The following is a 19,513-nucleotide window of genomic DNA, read 5'->3' as shown; positions in this document are numbered from 1 at the left end:
TGTAACTAACAGTAAGAGCAAATTGGGAGCCCAATATGCTTTTTAATTAAAAACCCACAGACTTCTCCCCACTCAGTTTGCCTATATTTTGTGAAATACCATTCCCCTGAAACAAAATCAATTTGTCTTCAAAGACCTACTTGCTACCCCATCTGCTTTGCTGATAGTAAAAGTGTGCCCATCTGCCCCTAAATCATAAGGGTCAGTTGGAAACCTCCACAGAGAAATCAGAAATCTCATGTGCTGTGTCATCTGATGCCTTATCTCTGCTATGATCGCACAGGGGCTGTAGCAGAGAGGAGGTAATTTGTGGAGCACATGTAACTTTGTTCTTCAAAAACCTTTCCATAAAACTCTTAGGATTTTGCTGGATGAGAGGACATTTTCCCATTTTTATACTTTGTGAATTAAGGTTATGTGTCTTTATTCTGAGGAAGTCCATCCTATGAGAGCAAAAAGCTTTGGTAAAGCAACTTCTGAGTATTTAAAGTGTGAAGCCTTGATAGGATTTGTATGTGCCACTGTCTTAACGCAAAGAGCCTTTCTTCTTTTGGCATCCCATCCATCATTCTGCAGGCTTCTCACTGCCCTTCTGCTCTACTTCTGCTGTAACTATACCCTGAAATTGCACTTGGCATCCCACGCACTCACCCGTGCTGAGGCCTGACGCTGGTGAGAAGTACCGCGGTACAGGACAAGCCGCACAAACACTCACCGTTGCTCCCTTCTCAGGCGTTAATGCAGGTCCACGCGTGCCTCTCCCTCGGTGCATTTCCAAGCACCTCCTTGTTGTCCTCCTCGCTTCGGACCCACTGAGAGGGCTTGTCGTGACCGTACTCCGAGGAATACAAACTGCGGGCCGGCGGTGGCCCCGGGGGACGCCAGAGCCCTGCGGGGGTTCACAGCAGCCCCTCACTGCGAGAGGAGCCCGAGGCCCCCCGCGGCGGCTGCCGCGCTGGCCACAGCCGGCAGGTGGCGCTGCAGTGCCGCCGGCGCGGCGCGCTGACCTCGGCGCGGGGGAACCTCGGGGGCCGAGCCTGGCGGGCGGGGAGGAAGGAGGGGCGGGAGCGCAGCGGAGCGGGCAGCGCCGGTCGCTCCGTGCCCGTGCGTGCGTGAGTGAGTGAGTGTGTGAGAGGGAGAGAGGGAGCGGGCGTGTGCGTGCGTGGCGAGCCGGCCGTATATAGAGGATGTGCCGCTGCATGGTTCGCCCCGGCCGCTGCCGCGCCAGCCCCTTCCGCGGGCGCCACTGAAGGCTCTCGCACGGGCAGCGCCTCGCTGCCCGTTCCAGGCGCGCCGAGCGCGGCTGCCGGCCTCGCTTCCCGGTGCGGTTTCCGGCGCCCCGGAGTCCCTCCTGAGGCGACCGCCTCCCGCGGCTTCTCCGCTCCGGGGGTGGGGAGCGCGTCAATGCGGTGCAAATGGCCGGGGCACAGCCAGGGGTGCACGCTCTCCAGCTCAAGCCCGTCTGCGTCTCCGACACCCTCAAGAAGGGCATCAAATTCGTCAAGTGGGACGATGTGAGTAGCTCCTCCCGCTTCGCCTCGCAGTGCCCCACACGGGGCAGGGACACAGCGGGGTTATGCAACGCGCACGGCGCATCGATCGGGCAGGAGGGCTCCCGGGGCCGCGGCCGGCCCGGCCGTGCCCGGAGCGGCGGTGTCCAGCCCGCGGGGCGCCCGGTGCGGAGGGCAGGTGCGGGTGGCGGGGAGTTGAGCGGCGCCGGAGTTGGCGGCCGGCCGGTGGCGGTCGGTGTCCCCGCCCGGGCTGGAGTCCGGGCTGTTGTCAAGCCGCCGGCCGTCCGCAGGGCAAACTTTCTCTGAAGGTTCCCTGCGCTCGCTTCGTTTGGCCGCTGCGAGCTGCGTTGAGCTGGCTCCTTTCGCGAGTGTCTTACTCTCCTGCCTCCCTTGTTTTATTGTGCACGTTGCCATCTCTGTCGTCGTAGCGCAGTTGTTTCAACCTGTTCCCTGTCTTGTTCTATCTCCGGTTTCCTCCTCCCATCCTCTCTTCCTTCTGGCTCCTGCCCTTCTCACCTTCTGTCAGTGTGGTGGGGTTGTCAAGCCCTGTATGTATTCGCGCAGGGCTTGCTGTTTGGGTACCCTCACTCATTTTCTTTCCTCTAGAGAAGGTGTTCTTCTCTCGGCTTGTTAGGTCATGAGACCTGCCTCAAAATCACATCTGCTGTCCTTTTACCGCTTGCTGCTTCCCAACCCTTTATGCTTGTATTGCCTCACATAGGAGAGAAATACGGTTTTCACTTTACCTTTGGTAGCACAGCTGTTCAGCAGCTGGGATTGGTTTCTTCAGTTCCAAGCTCTGCCCGGGACTGCTTCAGAGAAAGGTAGCTTTTCTCTGTCTAGCTTTCCTTTCCTCAGAGCCCAGAAATACGCCTACTGTGCTGCTGAGAAGGAAAACAGGACGAGTTCTCTGCTAGCCTTACTCTTATAACACGTTGGGTGTTTGTTTCTCAGTTGTGCCCCAAAAAGTCTGTCTGCGAACAGTGAGTGGAGACAGAGGGGCACAGACACGCTCGAGCTGTGCTGGAGGAGTGCTTGGGAAAGAAGGCAGTTTGAATGCCAGGAGAATTGTTGAGGATAACTTGTTCTGAGAGCCTTAACACAGCTCAAGTTTTGCTGCAAATCTGGCTGTGCGAAAGACATCCCCAGCAGCAACTGGAGGGACAGCAGTGAGAGGGAGAAGGAGCAGTTTATGTGTCTTAACAACTGCTCTTGTCTTGTTACGTATCACTGCTTTGCCATTGCTTTCAGCCTGTCCAGCAGCCAAATGTGTGAGCCTGACCTCTATAAACCTGTGGTAAACACTCTCAAGGAGAGAAAGAACACCAGAAAACCAAACAGCTTGTGGTGTGAAGTTATAGTTACAGTAATAAGCTAATATAGTTTTAATATGCTCAACACCCTGACCTTGTCTGCAGTAGTAAACATCGGCTTCATGTTTAGGAGCTAGGCTTGAATGACTTGCCTGGGAAAATGTTTTCCTTCGTATAGGAAAAGGCAGGATAATATCAGCCTTGGCATTCCACTTATTGTTTGATTTTTGGTACGTTACCAAGACATTTTGACAGGTATATGCAGAGGTCAAGTCCCCAGACTGCAAGTCTAAGCAATAGGCAACGGTTTAACTTAATAGTTTAAGTGCTGTTTCACCAGCAGCATGTCGTATACATAAGATTTGAGGGAGGTGTTGTCCATGCACGGTGGATGTTCAGTGCCTAACCTGTCTGCTATAGGCTAATTGGAAAAAAGCTTTTCAGTTGTAAACCCAAAGGCTGCAGTAATAAAAGATGGAATATCTAGTATATACAGAATAAATTCTGGCAAAAAAAAAAGAGCCTTTCAGGTTGGTGTTACTGGGTGATACACACATATCACCTGGAATGTGTGACTGAGATGAGGAAGAGACCTGTTGTGTTTAGTGAGTGCTTTCAGCAGCAACCTTGTGAAAGCTGATGTGTTCAGTTTAGCCACACTGTGTGATGAAGAATACCAGCATTAACTCGCTGTTCACCATGCACTGTGTGTATATGTGTGCATTTTCCACCCCTGGCCCTATCTTGTCACTTCTCAGCAGTGGGAGCCCCATGAAATCAAAGGTTTCATGAAAAACAGATCTCCCTTGGCACTCTGGCTGTAAGAAGGTCTTCAGACAGATTCATATTTGGTGACCTCGTAAAGTGTTTGCCATTGAGTAGCCAGTAACTGCTTCAGAGTCTTCGTTTTCTATCAAATGAATCTGCTTGAAGGGGTTTTAAAACAATGATGATTATTAATGTGAACCTCTGTGGTCTCTCATGTAAACAGGCATGCACAAACTCTGTAGTGAAACAATAGGCTGTAATGAGTAATAGTAAATTACCAAATGTAACAGTTAAATAGAATTGACCATAATGAGTACTTTGGTTGGGCTGTGCTAACAGGGCTGTTCAGGGAAGCGAGGCTCATACTGATGTTTGTTACACACCATTTCCTATTTACTGTTTCCAAGTGAGGATGGAGGTTCAGTTCTTCATTGCCGTTGCACTAGGGCAGCATTGGTTCCTGTCCGAGGCATACATACCTCATGGTACACTGCCCTGCTGCTTTGTTTTGCTGTTTAGAGATGGCTCCATTGACTTTGCTTTGCATTTCAGAAAGCCAGAGTGTTTCTTGTGAATTCCTATGACTTGTACCAAATTTCAGCCCAAAGCAAAATTCTTTCAGCTGAAAACTGAAACCACTGAAAAGTAGTGTTGGAGGTTTCTTAATGGGAATGCTGGAAGGATTTAAACCAGAGCATCAGAGGCGTGTAAGGAATTTCATGGTGTATCGAGTAGCAGTTGTTAAAGACTGTTTCCCAGCTTCTAGAAGGATGCTGCAGTGTGATGTGCAGAACAATCTGACAAAGGCTGTAAGTGATACAGGCTTTAAATCCAATCCACCTGTGGACTTCCCATCATGTGAGCCTTCTAGTAGCTCTTTGCCTTGTTAGTAACTGTAAGGCTGCTTTATTAGGTGTGGTACTGATGCTGTTAGATGGACCTTCTCTCTGAGGAACAGCAGTGAAGTCTGCTATGTGTTACATGTGAACTTCATCCAGTGATGATGATCCAGTCTGAATAGAAACACCTTGAGTGAGCTTTGCTAAGAGGAGAGGAACAGCTACATCAACCACTCAGGATCACACAGAGGCAGGTGGAAGGCAAGCAGCTCAGGAGGCTTGAAATTCCGTTTCCTCTGCAGAGCATCTTCAGTTTCTAAATTGTAAAAGCATTAGGATTAAGTAAAAATATCCAGCTTTGCACTTGTGTGCATGGGGTTGGACGTAATACCACTTGCACCAGCCAATGCCTACTACAGGCTATTCATCAATCGGGTTTTGGATAAGGTTATAAAGCACCAAATCAAACAGCTGATTGCTGTCCTGTCACTCTCCTTTCCCTCACACTGGTTTGGGTTTATTCTATAACAGTATTACAGTTCAGAAAATAAATTTTAGAATTAACTCTTGCTCTTGATGCATGGATTGGATTCACAAGACACTGAACAAAAATAGCTGACGTTTGTAGGTGAAAGCTAAAAGTGACTGGTTGCTTAGGTGGGGTTTTTGTATGCATGTGGGTGTCTGGTTAAAGATGCTAGTTGGCTGAGCACTTGCTGCTTCAAGTCCTGTTTCTTCATGCTGTCTTCAGCTGAGCCTTTATAACCACTTCTACCTTACTACTGGGAGGAGATGCTGAGTCTCTTAAGTACTGGTCTGGTCTTTGAACAGATGCACTTTATTCCTCGAGAGAAGCTATAGCTGTGAGAGAGAGGGAGGGCTTAAAGAACTGACTTGATCTACTGTGCTGCAGTGAAACCTAGGCTGTAAGAGCTCTTCCTGATGAGAGTTTGAAAACAGTTTAATAAATAAATGAAAAGGATGCTCTTAGGTCCACAGGTGAAGCTCTCTTGTAGGGGGGCTAAACTTAATGGAGCAGAATGTGTTGCTAGCTGAGAAGGTTAATGAAACCTGAGCACAAAGGGTGACTTCTCTGAGGACTGAGCTGACGTCTGAAGGGGCTGCAACCTTGGCTGCCTTTTTCCCTTTATTTTTCTCTGGCCTGCAGTGGGAACAAGATAGACATAACTGCGTGAGCAAATAGCTCAACAGCCAGAGCACAGCTGAACTCATGTTTTCTAAGAGCAGCAGTTGGCACACTGCAGCAAGTTAATGTGATGGTGTATATTCAAAAATAGATTTGTTTTCAGTTCTTCCTTAAAGGCTTTCTTATCTTCCCTAGTGATAATGTGTACTTTGCATAAAGAATTTAGCTGGTCTCTCTGTGCCTTAAACTGTTTACTTTTTACTTGCAAAAGTTAACTATATCAGTAAGGTAATAAAACTCTAGCTAAATTGAGGGACATTATTCCAATTTTATAGCTTTATTTCTTTTTCTAAATATTTAGTTAGTGAAACAGCCCTCCTGATAAGTAGCATTATTTAGTGGCTACAGCACCTCACCAGGTATTGCAGCGAGCAGTAAACATGAAGCTCGGTCCTTTCAGTTCTATTTTAATGCCTTTCTGTTCGAGCACTCCTTAGTCTTTATAGCTAAGCTCGGCTGGTGAGTGCAGTGTAAAGTTTTGGGGCTTTATTTGTTTAGGATCTTTTAAAGAAGATTATCAAGAGTATGAGCTACATCCCCTTTAACCTTACAAGTAAATATAACATCAGAGCATCATTATTATGGATAAGCTGAGATCACACAAAGAAAAAAACCTAGAAATCTTCCAAATTGATTTGAAGATGTTGATGCTCAAGTAATGTGGGGGTTTTTTCCTGCCTTTTTTTTTTGCTTGTGTTTAAACCCTGCCCCAAGCCTGTCACTGGAGCACATTACTGAGGCCGTGACAAATGAAAGCCCATTGTTCTGTGTGCATAAAACTAAAACAATAAACTGAAGAGAGTTTATGTTTTTCTGAATGCTTTCAGTCTGGAGGGAAGAAGTTAATCCAAGATTCTGGAGGTTTTGATGCTGTTTCTTTATTTCTAATCTTTATGTAGTAAACAAATATTGGTATTTTATCTAACTGGTGGTTTTGGTCTTTTCCAACATAAAAGTGTAATCAGATTGAATTTAAAATGTCTCAGCAGTTAACATTTAGTGAAGGGGAAAGCCTGAACTTGGTTAACTCCATTGGAAAGCTCTTGCTAACTTTAAATGGGGGGGGAAACAGATTTATATCCCCTGCAGGATGGTGAGCTGCCTGCCTCAAGGTCTGGTGAAGACTTCACGTGTTGAAGTTGCAGGTAACATCTGCGTTATTGTAGTCTGAGCCTTTGGAGCACTGGGAGATAGTGGGGAAACTGAAATCAGAACTCTGTAAGTGAGGAATTCTTCATAAAAGGGAAGCTAACAGCGCATGTAACTTGTGCACTGTATGCTTGCTTCACTTTACTATCGAAATGCTGAAGACCTTATAACAAAGGCTGTAGTGAAATGCAGTTAACCAGTCATTATGAAGTCTTTTATCTATTATAAACTAAATGGTTCATAAGCACTTTTAAACTTATTTTCACAAGGACCCATCAGACAGAACGTGTTCCCAGTTGTGCTGTTGTAGGTCCAAAAAAAGAGACCAACATAAAAAGCTCCTAATTTTTAATCTGTGATTAGATACCTTGGACCTAATTTTCAGGCTGCTTAGCACCATACAGTCAGATGGTCAGGATGCCTCCCTAGTGACTCAGCATCTCTGAAAATGAGAAAATGAAATGTGAAAATACAATTGCAGTATTCCCTCAAAAGTAGAATACAGACTTTGTGCCCGTGAGCAGACTGGTTCAAATCGTTTGCTCAGCATCCTTCAAGAATTCTTTGGCAGAACTAAAATCTTCCTGGTTGGCATTTGGGTACTTTTGCTCTAATATCCCCCCTTTATTCCTTCTTTCTTGACTGCATACTTTGCAACTAATAAGGATTCATGCAGACAAATCAGGTGTTCATGTGCTGAGGCTACAGCTATCCCCAAAATATGGACATCCCAAGAAATCAGACGATGTAGTCTGTTTCTAAGAAGCAAGTCTGCTCAAGATGGCTCTTTTCAACTTGCAGGAAGTTGGTCTTCAATTAGAAGAATGATGACTTGTGTCTTGTGGTGCCATCACCAGGGTTTCTCCAGGGTTTAACCACTCTAATGGTGAAGAGTATTTTCATGTACGTTCCTGTTGAACACATGATTTTTCATTTTATGGGTTTTGTAAACTCAATTCCAGTTTTGTTGGATTTGTCCTGCTTTCAACCTCCAGCACTCATTTCACCTTCTCCAGCATTTCCCTCTTGCAGTCTGTTCCTTTACATAGCAGATTTGGCTCTTCTACCCTCGGTAAAAGAGTACATCTTTATCCTTCTGGATCATTTCAGGGATCCATTGCAAACCCAGGGGACAGGTACTATTTTCATGTCGCCCACAGTTCAGCTGTCAGCCTAAAGAAATTCATAGTGCTAATTGTCTGCCTAATCCTGCTTAGTTCCAGTCTGAGTAAACCCCGTGTATTATGGAATTTAACAGCTGATCTATCTGCTGATCACATGTAAACTGTAGTTATCCCTTCTCCTTTGCTCCTTCTCCACTCCTCCAAGCTTATCATTCCCCTGGCTTGTGGGGTGGCAAGAAAACTCTTTGCAGGGACTCTCCCCATACCTTTGCCCACAGCCTTACACCTTTGCTCAACCAGAGCTCAAGCCCTCTTTGACAGGTTACATGTAGGTTTTTATCCACCCCCCCCCCCCCATCTGTGAGGGCTTCTGGATGCATAGCCTGGTCATGGAGGTGCCCTGAGGATCAGGAAGCATGGGCAAAGAGTCAGGAAGGAACTAAGCCACAGTTTCCACCTTCTTTGCTGTTTGGTTTTGTATGACATTCTGTATTTGTCAGTAGCATTCAAATGGAGGTGGCCGTTTTTGCCTGCTGATGTTAGATGCAGTCTAGGGGGGACCCATGCTTAAAATCAGGCCTTGAAATAGTTACCCAGCAAGCACTTAAATATGGATCTGTCCATTGGTCTTCTGAGCCTGGTTGGTAAGGATCCCAAAGTTCTCTGTGGCACTTTGTGGGCATAAATTTGAAGCTTTCTGTTTAAAAGTGAAAAGAATGTTGCTAATGCAGGGTCTGAGGTTGCAGAGCCAATTGGGAGGCAACTTAATGGAATAAGTATAGAACAACCACATTACTCATTTGAGGCTGTCAAATTGGAGGAAAGTAGAAAATTGGTCCTAAGTCAACAAATAAAAAGATGGGTGATTTTAAAGGTGAAATTAAAAGCCCTTTAGAAAGTGATTCAGTGATGTACAGACTGCTATGACATGCAGCAGGCTGGGACTGCCAGGTTAGGGGCAGTCTAAGCCTTTCTGTTCAAGGAATTTGCAATAGCAATGTGTGGGAAACCAAGCCACTGCTTGGCACAGCACCCATTTAAAGCCTGATAACCCACAGTCATTTGCACCATTGACTGGGACACTGCCTTAGATGTTGAAGGCTCTTTCCCATCATCCTGCACTTTTTTGAGGCTGATTATAGTCTTCATTTTACAGCCCACATCTACGGAAGTATTACTTTGATAGCTGTATGTCATCAGCGCAGGTAAATCCAAGCTGCTTTTGGGTTGAAGCAATGGAATTGAAATGATTAACCTACAAAATTGATTAATCCCAGGCATAATCACTTCATGCCTGTGTTTGCCATCACTTTCTTCTCTTTTTTCCCCCCTGAAGTTGTGTATATCTCAGCCAAAGGCAGTCGTCTTTTCCTCATTTTACGTATTTACACACAGGCTGCATGGGACATGATGATACAAGCTAAAAAAGGAGAGTTAGGTCAGCAGAGCAGCTTTTCTTTCCTCTTTTTGAATGGCAGAGGTGTAAGAACACTTCTGTAGGAGCTTGTGGATATAGGCAGCCAGTCACCATCTGTTCAGGGCCTGCCCTACTTTAAAACAAAATATGCCTGTTGCACTCAAACGGTGCTCAGCTCTCAGGTCTACCAGATGCTAGAAACTATGGGGAAACAGGAAAAATAGATGGTAAAAATTCTGTACGTGTGCTCTCTTAGGGGAAGTGCTGCAACTCCGTTTTCTTGTCATGGGGAAAAGAAGGGTCAATGGTACTTTGTGAATGAGCTCCAGTCCCAGCTGGGACGTTCCCATTGCATTGCCTGGCATTGGTTCAGCCGTGCTTGTTCCCAGCCTCTGAAAGCTCACGTGACACCCGTTTGGGTGTCAGTGAACCTGTGGCACAGTTAATCCACAGCCCCCTTCTTCCAGCTATAAAGAGAACTTTTATACCCATTTGAAGGTTCAATCTTGTATTTCTGCCTAATGTAGAGGTTGCTCTTCTGTTCATGTTTCTCTTGTGCTAAGATAAAAATACGCTTCATTCTTGGCTCCATCTCATTCATCCACTTGTTCCCCTGTGGTGGCTGCTAGGCCTGTCAGTTGACTTCTGGTGATCTCGTAGAGACTGCACCTCAGTACTGTGTTCAGCTCTGGGGCCCCCAGCACAACAGAGAAGTGGACTTGCTCAAGTGGGTCCAGAGGAGGCCACAAGGATGCTGTGAGGGCTGGAGCAGCTCTGCTCTGGAGCCAGGCTGAGAGAGCTGGGCTGGGGCAGCCTGGAGAAGAAAAGGCTCTGGGGAGACATCAGAGCATCTCCTGGTGCCTAAAGGGGCTACAAGAAACCTGGAGAGGGGCTTTGGACAAGGGCCTGTAGGCATGAGACAAGGGGAATGGCCTTAACCTGACAGAGGGGAGACTGAGATGAGCTCTTAAGCAGAAGCTCTTCCCTGTGAGGGTGCTGAGGCGCTGGCACAGGGTGCCCAGGGAAGCTGTGGCTGCCCCATCCCTGGCAGTGCTCAAGGCCAGGTTGGACACAGGGGCTTGGAGCAACCTGCTCCAGTGGAAGGGGTCCCTGCCCATGGCAGGGGGTTGGAACTGAATGAGCTTTAAGGTCCCTTCTAACCCAAACCATTCTAGGATTCTGTGATTCTAAACTGTGATTCAACTTCCCTGTTTCATGAATGCCTATTTACATAAAGGACTGTACTGGTGGTATTATATAGACAAGTGTTTCCTTCTTGCCTCAGACATGGCACTTGCATAAGCTAGTTTTTATTTATTCGTGATAGTGTCACTTCCATCAACTTTATTTGCACTTTAAAAGCCCCCACACTTAAGTATGTTTGATTTAGATTTGAACCTGTTGAACTCATTTTTTCCTTGAAGTAGTATAGACTGACCTCACATATTGCTTTCTTGGAAATAGGTGAATGCTAAATCTCTGAAATACCTCTAACACTTCAACAGGATTATACAATTAGACATCACTTTTGAAGGGGAATTGTGCGTTTAGCCTGTGTTCCTGTGGAGATAAGGCTTAGGCAATGTTTCTGTCTGCCTGTCTTCTTTGTGTGCTCCCTCCATAACTTTTAAATTGAGTTTGGCCAACAGGTAGAGATCTCAAGACAATTGTGTTTTTACAGATGTCATGAAAAATAGTAGAGCGGATAAATCCTGTTAGGACTAGGTTGCACTGACGTCAGTTACTGTTAGGCACTAGGGGATCCCAAAAGGTGAGACACGTAATCAACACCCCCTGCAGGAAAGGCTTTGGGTAGAACTTGTATCTCCCCAGTCAGGTACCTGCTGTCAGTCAGAAGACATGAGTATGTAGGTAACCAGGCTGCCTTACTTACAGTACTTATAAATGAGCCTGGTTTTAAATGACCTGAGCTATAGATGTTACCAGAGTAGACAGGCTTTCAACTGATGTGGAAATGGGATGGCATATATATATACTCCCATTACTAAAAGACTATAAAGTCTTAATGCAGTGTATGCTATTCCAGGTTTTCTAGTAAAATTCAGTCTTTGTAGGTTAAAGTAAAGCTTATATCTGAAGGTTAATTTGGATCAAGGTGGGGATCAAATAGACTTCTGATAAGTGTAGTACTTTACTATGTGGGCTGTAGTTTGACCATGTGTTATGTCTGTTTTACTTCATCTTCTTCCAGCTCGTCTGGAGTAACTCCATTTGTTGGCAAGTCTGCAGTTATTCAGTGCTGTCTTCTCAGTAATGGAAATACTTTATGTCAGAAAAATGGAGATTAGGCAGGTGATATTAAATTCTTTTAGTGACATCTCGCTAGTGATACCTTCAGGGTAATTGCTGGATGTTGCAGTTCATTAATATGGGTGGCAAAGCAGTTAATGCAGAATTATGTGTTCTCTGTGCTGATATGGATGTTTTGTTTGTCCTTTTCTTCCAGGACTCCACTGTTGTGACTCCAATTATCCTCAGAACAGATCCGCAGGGATTTTTCTTTTACTGGACAGATCAAAATAAGGTAAGAGGAAAGCTTTCTGCTCCAAAATGGTGCTTTGTTTTCTGTGGTGTGATGGGCAGGAACCAGGAGGCTTGGCATGCCAGTCCTGGCACAGCAGACAAGCATTACATCAGTATACATTCCTCTGCACTTCTGGGGAGCAAATGCAACAGGCCTGTGGCTCATCCCTGGCGCACAAAACATGGAGAGATGGATGGAAGACTTGGTAATTTCCAGCCATGTTAATGATCCGATGGCCAGTGAGTTTATAATTGTCCTAGTTTACAGGCAGTGACCCATTTGGGATGCTGTTGTGGTTCGTAGTTGTCTTGTGGTTTCTCTGCGTTGCCTTTGTGTACTGAGGATTTTGGCTGAGGTCATGGCAGACCCAGAATTCCAGAGGTCAGAGCTCCCTTTGAATTCCTCTTCCTGAGCTGCTGCATGCTCCCTGGCCATGCCTGGTGGGACATGTCACTGGGTTTTTACTAATCCTTACTGGACACTTATTCCCTTCTAAAAACATTCCAGTATGCTTAGATCACTGTTATGACTGGGGAGCTGTTAGGAAAGCTCATGGCCTGATTCATCGCCGTGTTACTCCAGTTTCACATCCGTGTCACCCCCTGAAATCAGCACTGTCATGGTCTCCCCTCCATGTTGCCACTGTGAAGCTGCACTGTGATGAAAGAGTATCAGTACCCTGAGCAACTGGGTGCAGTTTGTTGCATAGACCATATCAGACATGTAATATAAAATAATCTATTTGCAATTGTTAAAGCAAAACACTGTATCAAAAGTAGGAACTGAATGAACTCCTCCTGGTTTTTTGCAGATGGATTTTCAAGTATTTCAGAAGTGCTTGTACTGGTTCCCTGTTGAAAACAGTGTTAGAACTTGGTGGTGCTTGAGCTTTGGCCTTGTGATGGAGTATACGCTGAAATGACTGAATAGGTACTTTTAGTATGCTGGCTGTGGAAATCTGGTTTGAGTTGTGTAGCTGTTTTGCAGGAGTTGATTTTATGTCTAGATATCAGTACAAAAATGGCTTGAGAAGTTAGCAACCCTTAAATGTGCAGGCTGAACAGGCAATTTGCTTTTACATTAGCTCATATTTATTTTCTTATGTTTGCTTTTTCGAGGAGATGGAGCACAGTTTTGAGTCAGTGTATCTGGAAATCCTATCATGGGGTTACAGTAATAATCTTGCCTTTGCTTGTGCTTGTGCAAGGTTGTGGTGCATGATAGTGGGTTCATCCATTGGCAGTCCAGAGCTGTTAAATGGGAAGCTAAGTGAGGAAGTTGGAAGGCTGTGACTGGAGTAGCTATGCCAGAACACGGTGCAGTCATCCCCTTTGTTCCTTCCCTTCCATAAACTAATTGTATAAGCCAAAAAATACCAGCAAACCTTGTAATAATAAATGGAAACCCACAGTTGATTGGAGAGTTTATTTCACTTTGTATATGTTTGGCACTAAGACCTCCTTCAGTTTCCTACTGTTGTCTGTAAAAACAATGTCTTGAAGCAGTTCTGTGAAGGATAGCTATTTATAGAATTGTTCTCATATTCAGGAAAAAAAATGGATTTCTGATGCTCAGAGCATTTTTTAAAAGGTTGGATATTTGTACAAGAGACATAAGTGTCAGTTTGATTTTTCAACTTGCAAATCAAGCCTCTGGAAAGGGCAACAAAAGAGTTTTTTTTCTGGTTAATAATTCATGACAAGCAGGTGAAGCTTGTTTCTAGCCCCCATCCGAGCAGTGTCTATTTAAAGAAGGTAAATAGATTTCTATTAGGGTGCTGATACCGCAAGGACTGGGAAGAAAATGCCACTTTCTGCATTCACAGACAATGGTTGGGTTCATGTTTATTGTGAAACAGCAAATGTATTTAAAACGGAGGTTATATATGAAATTCTCTTCATTTCCTTCTGTTTGTGTAAAGTGCTCCTGTGATGACAGTGGAACTGCTTGAAGAAATAGTTCAGGATGATACAGCCTCTATGTGTTCACTTTCTGTTTTTTTTCTCCTGGTTATTTCTTTTAAGCAATTGCTTTTGTCATAACCAGGGCCTGTTATTTTCAGCATCTGGAAAGGCAGAACTTGCTAAGCAAACTGATGAACTGAGAAGCATCCTGGTCAGTCACATTTCCTGAGAGCTGACTTGTGGCAGGTGTGAGGATGAGGCATGAGTAGCATCTTTCCAGCCATTGGACTGTCCTGTTTGCCAGACACTATGCAAAGCAGTAAATTACTACCTGGGTAATGGTATGGCTTCTACATTAGGAATCTGGCTCTGTTGGTTGCTGTTGCTTTAGCAGTGAAGTTATACAAAAATGACGTGAATCACTGAGGGGAAAATAGACACACACACAAACATGCCCCCCCCCCCCCCCCACTTCCCTGTGCTATATTTTATTTAGCTTAGGGAACTGGTGGTTATGGCTCTGCAGCTTTTTTTAACTTGTTGGCTGGTTGAGCTGCCTCTTGCAGTGTTCTTTTATTCTCTTCCTTTTCTGTTTCTTCTCTCTTGCAGAGAAAAGGAAGTAATACATAATGTCTGCTTTCTAGCAGTATTATCTGGCCAGTTGTTTGGGTTGTTCTTTCTGTAGTCTGAGCTCCAAGTTCCTGGTAAAGCAGCATGTTCAGTGCAGCCCTCCATCAGTGTCACTGACCCCATCTTGTAGTTCTCCAAGAACCAGCAATCCTTGCAGGGTTTGCATCCCAGTTAGTGGGCCTGGATGATGCTGGAGCTGAACAGGTCAAATGCTGGAGCTGATGGGTCAATGAGGCTGCCAATCATAGAATCGTTAGTGTTGGAAAGGACCTGAAGATCATCTAGTTCCAACCCCCCTGCCATGGGCAGGGACACCAATCAGGTTATTCTTACCAAGATGTTTTATATATGTGACCAATGTGGGCTCTTGACTTGCTGTCCTCTGTAGCTTTCCTGTTAAATAAGTTAATAGCAGCTTTCATAGGCTGCTTGCAGGAGCCATATGCTCCTATTAAATCATCTTATGTTTGTAGTTTCAGCCCCACGAAGATCCATGCCACTTACACCACACATGAAAGACTGTAATGGTCATAGTATCATAGAATGGTTTGGGTTGACAGGGACCTCAAAGCTCATCCAGTTTCAACCTCCTGCCACAGGCAGGGGCACCTTTCACTAGAGCAGGTTGCTCCAAGCCCTCTGTCCAACCTGGCCTTGAACACTGCCAGGGATGGGGCAGCCACAGCTTCTCTGGGCACCCTGTGCCAGCGCCTCACCACCCAGTGGCAGCCAGGCGTAGTGGAGCCATCTTCTCATCACTTCTAAGAGCAGGAACAGAACTTGGAAAGGAGGCAAGCTGAAGAGGGGAAGAACCCCTGGAAGCCTCCTGTGTAGCAGGGTTGCCATCTGACTCCTTGCAGGGACGGCAAACTAACTGCTCTAGACTCCTGCAATGCCAAATATGTACCCCTATGCCATGCTCGTTTCTTCATGACCATGTGTCATTTGACCATTTGCTTATGTTTGGGCTGGCTCAGATGTGTCTTGCCATGTCCCCAGGCCCAGCACAGCTGCTTTGGGCATCAGCAAGAGCTGTATTACAGAGTGGCTGATCAGACTCCTGTTTGAATGACATTAGCAGCAGAGCAAACAGCAGCCTAGGATGAGAATGCACATAGGTTCTTCTGACCAAATCTATCTCTTTGGTTGCGTTCACTTCACAGCCTAGTACGGTCATAGCTGCAGTGAAGGTCTGCTGAGCAAGTTCATTTAAACTCCAGTCTTACAATGTGGTAAGAATAATGTGGTATCCCACGTTTCAACATACTTACTGTGTATTTTGCTTATTTGAGTATATTTTGCCATCACCAATAAAGATAATCCTCCAAAATAAAGCATTTTGCTCTTTTCTGGTGACCAGAAGGATATGAAAACTTGTTTTAAACAGATGGCGGGACAGCATCTGATTTTCATTGTATTTTTCAGGATGAAATCCTTTTGTTGCTGAAGGTTCTTGAGTATTTGCTTCATCTCTATGCAGAGTGTGGCTGATTTCATAATATTATTTGCATGATTCTCAATGTGGGTTCTAAAAAGGAAAAAAAAAAAGTGACAAGCTGGTGTATGTTACGTATCTTATTGTTTCTGTAATGTTTCTTAACTATAGCAAAACCAGACAATATTCACTGTCACGGTTCTATGACCTGACTACAACAGATCTCAGTTCCGTGCTACTACTTCTTTTCAAATGCAGTGTCATTTCTTCCCCTTGTTCTTATTCTGGTCATGAGCATTGGAGAAAGAGAAATCAAAATACAACCAGGTGAAGAGAAAGTCAACTCGAACAAAACGAAGAGATAATCAAAAGCATTTCTTGGGAGATGAGAAGAGGCTGGAAGCATTTGGTGCATTTAGCCTAGCTAGCAAAGCCAAGCCAGGGACAGACTGTGAGTTCTGTCTATGAATAAATACATCGACGGTTGCATAGGCAGAGTAGGAGAGGAAATGTGTGTTGTCAGACAGTTTGCGCATTATTATTCTTGCATCCTTTAGCTGGAAGTCATGTTACACAATGAAATGGATGTTAGAAGACAGCCATTGACTCACTGCTGTTCTGACACTGATGAAGAGACAGTAAAAGAAGGAAAGCGACTAATTGCTTTTACAGTGGAGCCATTTAGGTTTTTGGAAGTCTGAGGGTGGTACAATATGCTGTCCTTTGCATCTCAGTAGCACCTACTGATATATTCCTCTTTATTTTTAAAGCTTGACATGGCAGCATGCTGAAAACATGGGATGCAGACCCAATCTCATCCCCAACACCATGAAAAGAGATCACCTAACAGTCAGTGTGTTGAAACTAACCATAAGCGTCCTGTCCCAGGGAATCAACTGGGATTTCGAATGCCTTGTGCACAAATGCTGTTGCAAACAGATGATGATCCAAAGGAAGTTTTTGCTGAGAAACTACTGCAAGTGTTGAGGTGATACTTACTCCATGGGAGGGGGTGTGTGGCTGAAGCTTCCATCCCATGCCATTTGCAATTAGAGCAGTAGTTCACCCCAAATGCATAGTTTAGCCAGAAACAGTCCCTGCTTCAGAGGCTGGCTTGCACAAGTCATACCTCAAGCTTTTAAGTGTATTTAAGAGAAGGTGGGGTGATGAGACCACAGCAGCACTAAGGTGCCTATGGACATCTATTTCCCCTAGCTCTGGCTTCCTCAGACTGACAGGCTGAGGATATCTAAAGGCAGAGAGACTGGATCTGAAGATCTTTTTGGTAATGGGGGTAGTTTATTCTCTTATGGAGCTAGGCCTGTTTTTCTGGTACAAATATGCTGTAGCTCAGATACAGAACTTGAGCTTGCTACAAGAGCCTGTAGCAGTAATACTGTACCTTGAGCTGGAGCTTTCCCATTTCAGGAGACTGCATAAGGTAGTTCCTTATGATAACAGAAGAGTGGATTTGTCTGACCTGGAAGGTCTTTTCCCCTCTTGTGTCCTGAGGTGATCGTGAGTTTCTTTGGGCCTGAAAAGCCAACACAGACCACAGAGTGACTGCATGAAATGGAGCCCGAGGGCTGTAGATATTTCTGTGGGATTAGGCTTAGCTTCAGCATGTTTCTAAATTCTGTGGCAATCCCATTGCCCTCATCCAAATGAAAGATGATGTGGCATTTTTCCAGCTGCTGGGGATTTTGGCTGTGTTATTTCAGAGAGTTCTTTTGTGTCTGTTTTGAATCAGGGCTTTAAAAATATTGGGTCAATATTTGTACTGCCCTGTGGGTTAAAGATCTTTTCATTACATCCATGTAGGTTTTGCAGTACATTTGACAAGCACACAGTAAAGGCCGAAGTTAATATATCAATATTGAAAATACACCTAATCATTTAGTGAGGAGAATGGAACATTTAATAGCACTGAGTTTAAGACCTGCTCCAAACCCCATCTATTTGGCTTAATTCATTCAAGAGCAGGGTTACTCAATGATGTATCTCACTGCTGAAAACATCCAAGAAATGCATCATTAAACATGTATTTACACTTCTTTTTGGCATATAAAAGATAAAAAAACCCACCCAGGTAAATAACTAGACCCTTTGAAAAACTGAGATCATAACTATCATTAACTGAATAATAGATGGTGCCTGTCTGTCCACATAAGGGGTTATTTTAACATATGCAATGATGAATCCACGTTTCCTCATTCTCCTAGCATCTCCAGCATTTCAACACTCAGCATCACTCATTGTTAATTCTATTTGATAATGAATATTTGATACATGGTTTTCTATCTCATGGGTTTGCCATCCTAATGGATTTGCCTTTGCTTTAGCTGCAAAGCACAGGAGTCAGTATGACTTAGGTCCATATACCACACTGGCGTTCTACCAGGCACTAAACAAGACTTTCATATTTAGGTCTTTATGTAGTGGGGGGCTCTTTTGTTTATTAGTAGCAAATACTGTTTTAGATGACTTGTGCCCTCAGTGCTCTAGTGCTTGTGGTGCTTCTTCAGGCACTTCTGTAAAGAAGTTATGTGTACTTTACATATGCACATTCTCTAATGTCAAACAGGCATGAACAGAAATAATACTAAAGCTAGGAGACTTTCTTGTCAGAAGGACCCTTTTGGTATCAGACTGTAATCCTTTCCTACTGAAGTGGAAGCTCATGCTAGGAATGGCGTTCCTCAAGAATTGCTCCTGTATGTGGCACTATTCCTTTATCCATTTACTGCATGTGTGAACTGAGTGTGAAGCTGCAGGTGATTGCCTCCAATCTTTGAGGGTAGGGACCCTTGCTATATTTCATTTGGATATTTATGGGGTGAGGAGTTTCAGGCTCTTGAAAGGGGAGAAGGTGCTGTGGAGGTGATGGGTTCATGCTGGAAACTATGCCAGTGACTTTTTCATTGACAACTAACATCTCCTTGCTAGCTTTTACCATACAGTTTGCTGTGTTTTGAAGTGAGAAATCAGAATCAGACTGGTTTGGCCTGAAAGCGACCTTAAAGCTCATCCAGTTCCAAGCCCCTGCCACAGGCAGGGACACCTTCCACTAGAGCAGGTTGCTCCAAGCCCCATCCAACCTGGCCTTGGACACTGCCAGGGATGGGGCAGCCACAGCTTCTCTGGGCACCCTGTGCCAGCGCCTCAGCACCCTCAGAGGGAAGAGCTTCTGCCTAATGTCTCATCTCAATCTCCCCTCTTTGAGCTTAATTTTCTAGCTCAACAGTTAGTGTGGTAGGGGAGTCAGCCTGGAAACAGTTAACGGTCACCTGAAAGAAGCACCTCGTGTTTTTTCACAAACACCTAAAAGTTGGGATGTGAGCGGAATGCAAGAAGACACGGAAAGTAGTAAGGGATTGCCAGAGACAGTAAAAATGGGAGGAAATATTTCATGGAGGTCAACTTCCCATCCGACTGCTGATTTAATTTTTAAAAGGAAATCTCTCTGCTTTCAAAACATGGAAATTGTTCAAGGCCCATTAGGGAAGTGGTACTACATCAAACACAGAAGATCTCTAATAAGCATTTCCCACTACTAAATATCTCCCCTATTGTTGTGAGGGAAGCAGGAATAGAAAATGAGGTTTGAGTCCAATCCACAATGCAGGTCCAGTTTCTGCAATGAGGAAGCCAAGCAGCTTCAAACAGAAGGA

General features: G+C 44.8%; 1 protein-coding gene across 1 annotated transcript in view; it reads left to right on the top strand.

The window, feature by feature from the left end:
* Positions 1 to 1,088: 1,088 nt before the first annotated feature.
* LOC136015971 (1-phosphatidylinositol 4,5-bisphosphate phosphodiesterase beta-1-like) overlaps positions 1,089 to 19,513 on the top strand; it is a 110,692-nt gene continuing 92,267 nt past the window's right edge. The window contains exons 1-2 of the mRNA XM_065682622.1: positions 1,089 to 1,514; positions 11,796 to 11,873. Coding sequence (XP_065538694.1) covers positions 1,416 to 1,514; positions 11,796 to 11,873 — 177 coding nt within the window. The 5' untranslated portion in view covers positions 1,089 to 1,415. The remainder of the gene's footprint in view (positions 1,515 to 11,795; positions 11,874 to 19,513) is intronic.

The sequence above is a fragment of the Lathamus discolor genome, chromosome 5 (genome assembly GCF_037157495.1).
Source record: "Lathamus discolor isolate bLatDis1 chromosome 5, bLatDis1.hap1, whole genome shotgun sequence".
Taxonomy (NCBI): Eukaryota; Metazoa; Chordata; class Aves; order Psittaciformes; family Psittacidae; genus Lathamus; species Lathamus discolor.
Note: the sequence above shows the minus strand (reverse complement) of the source record. Positions and strands in the feature narration are given on the sequence as shown.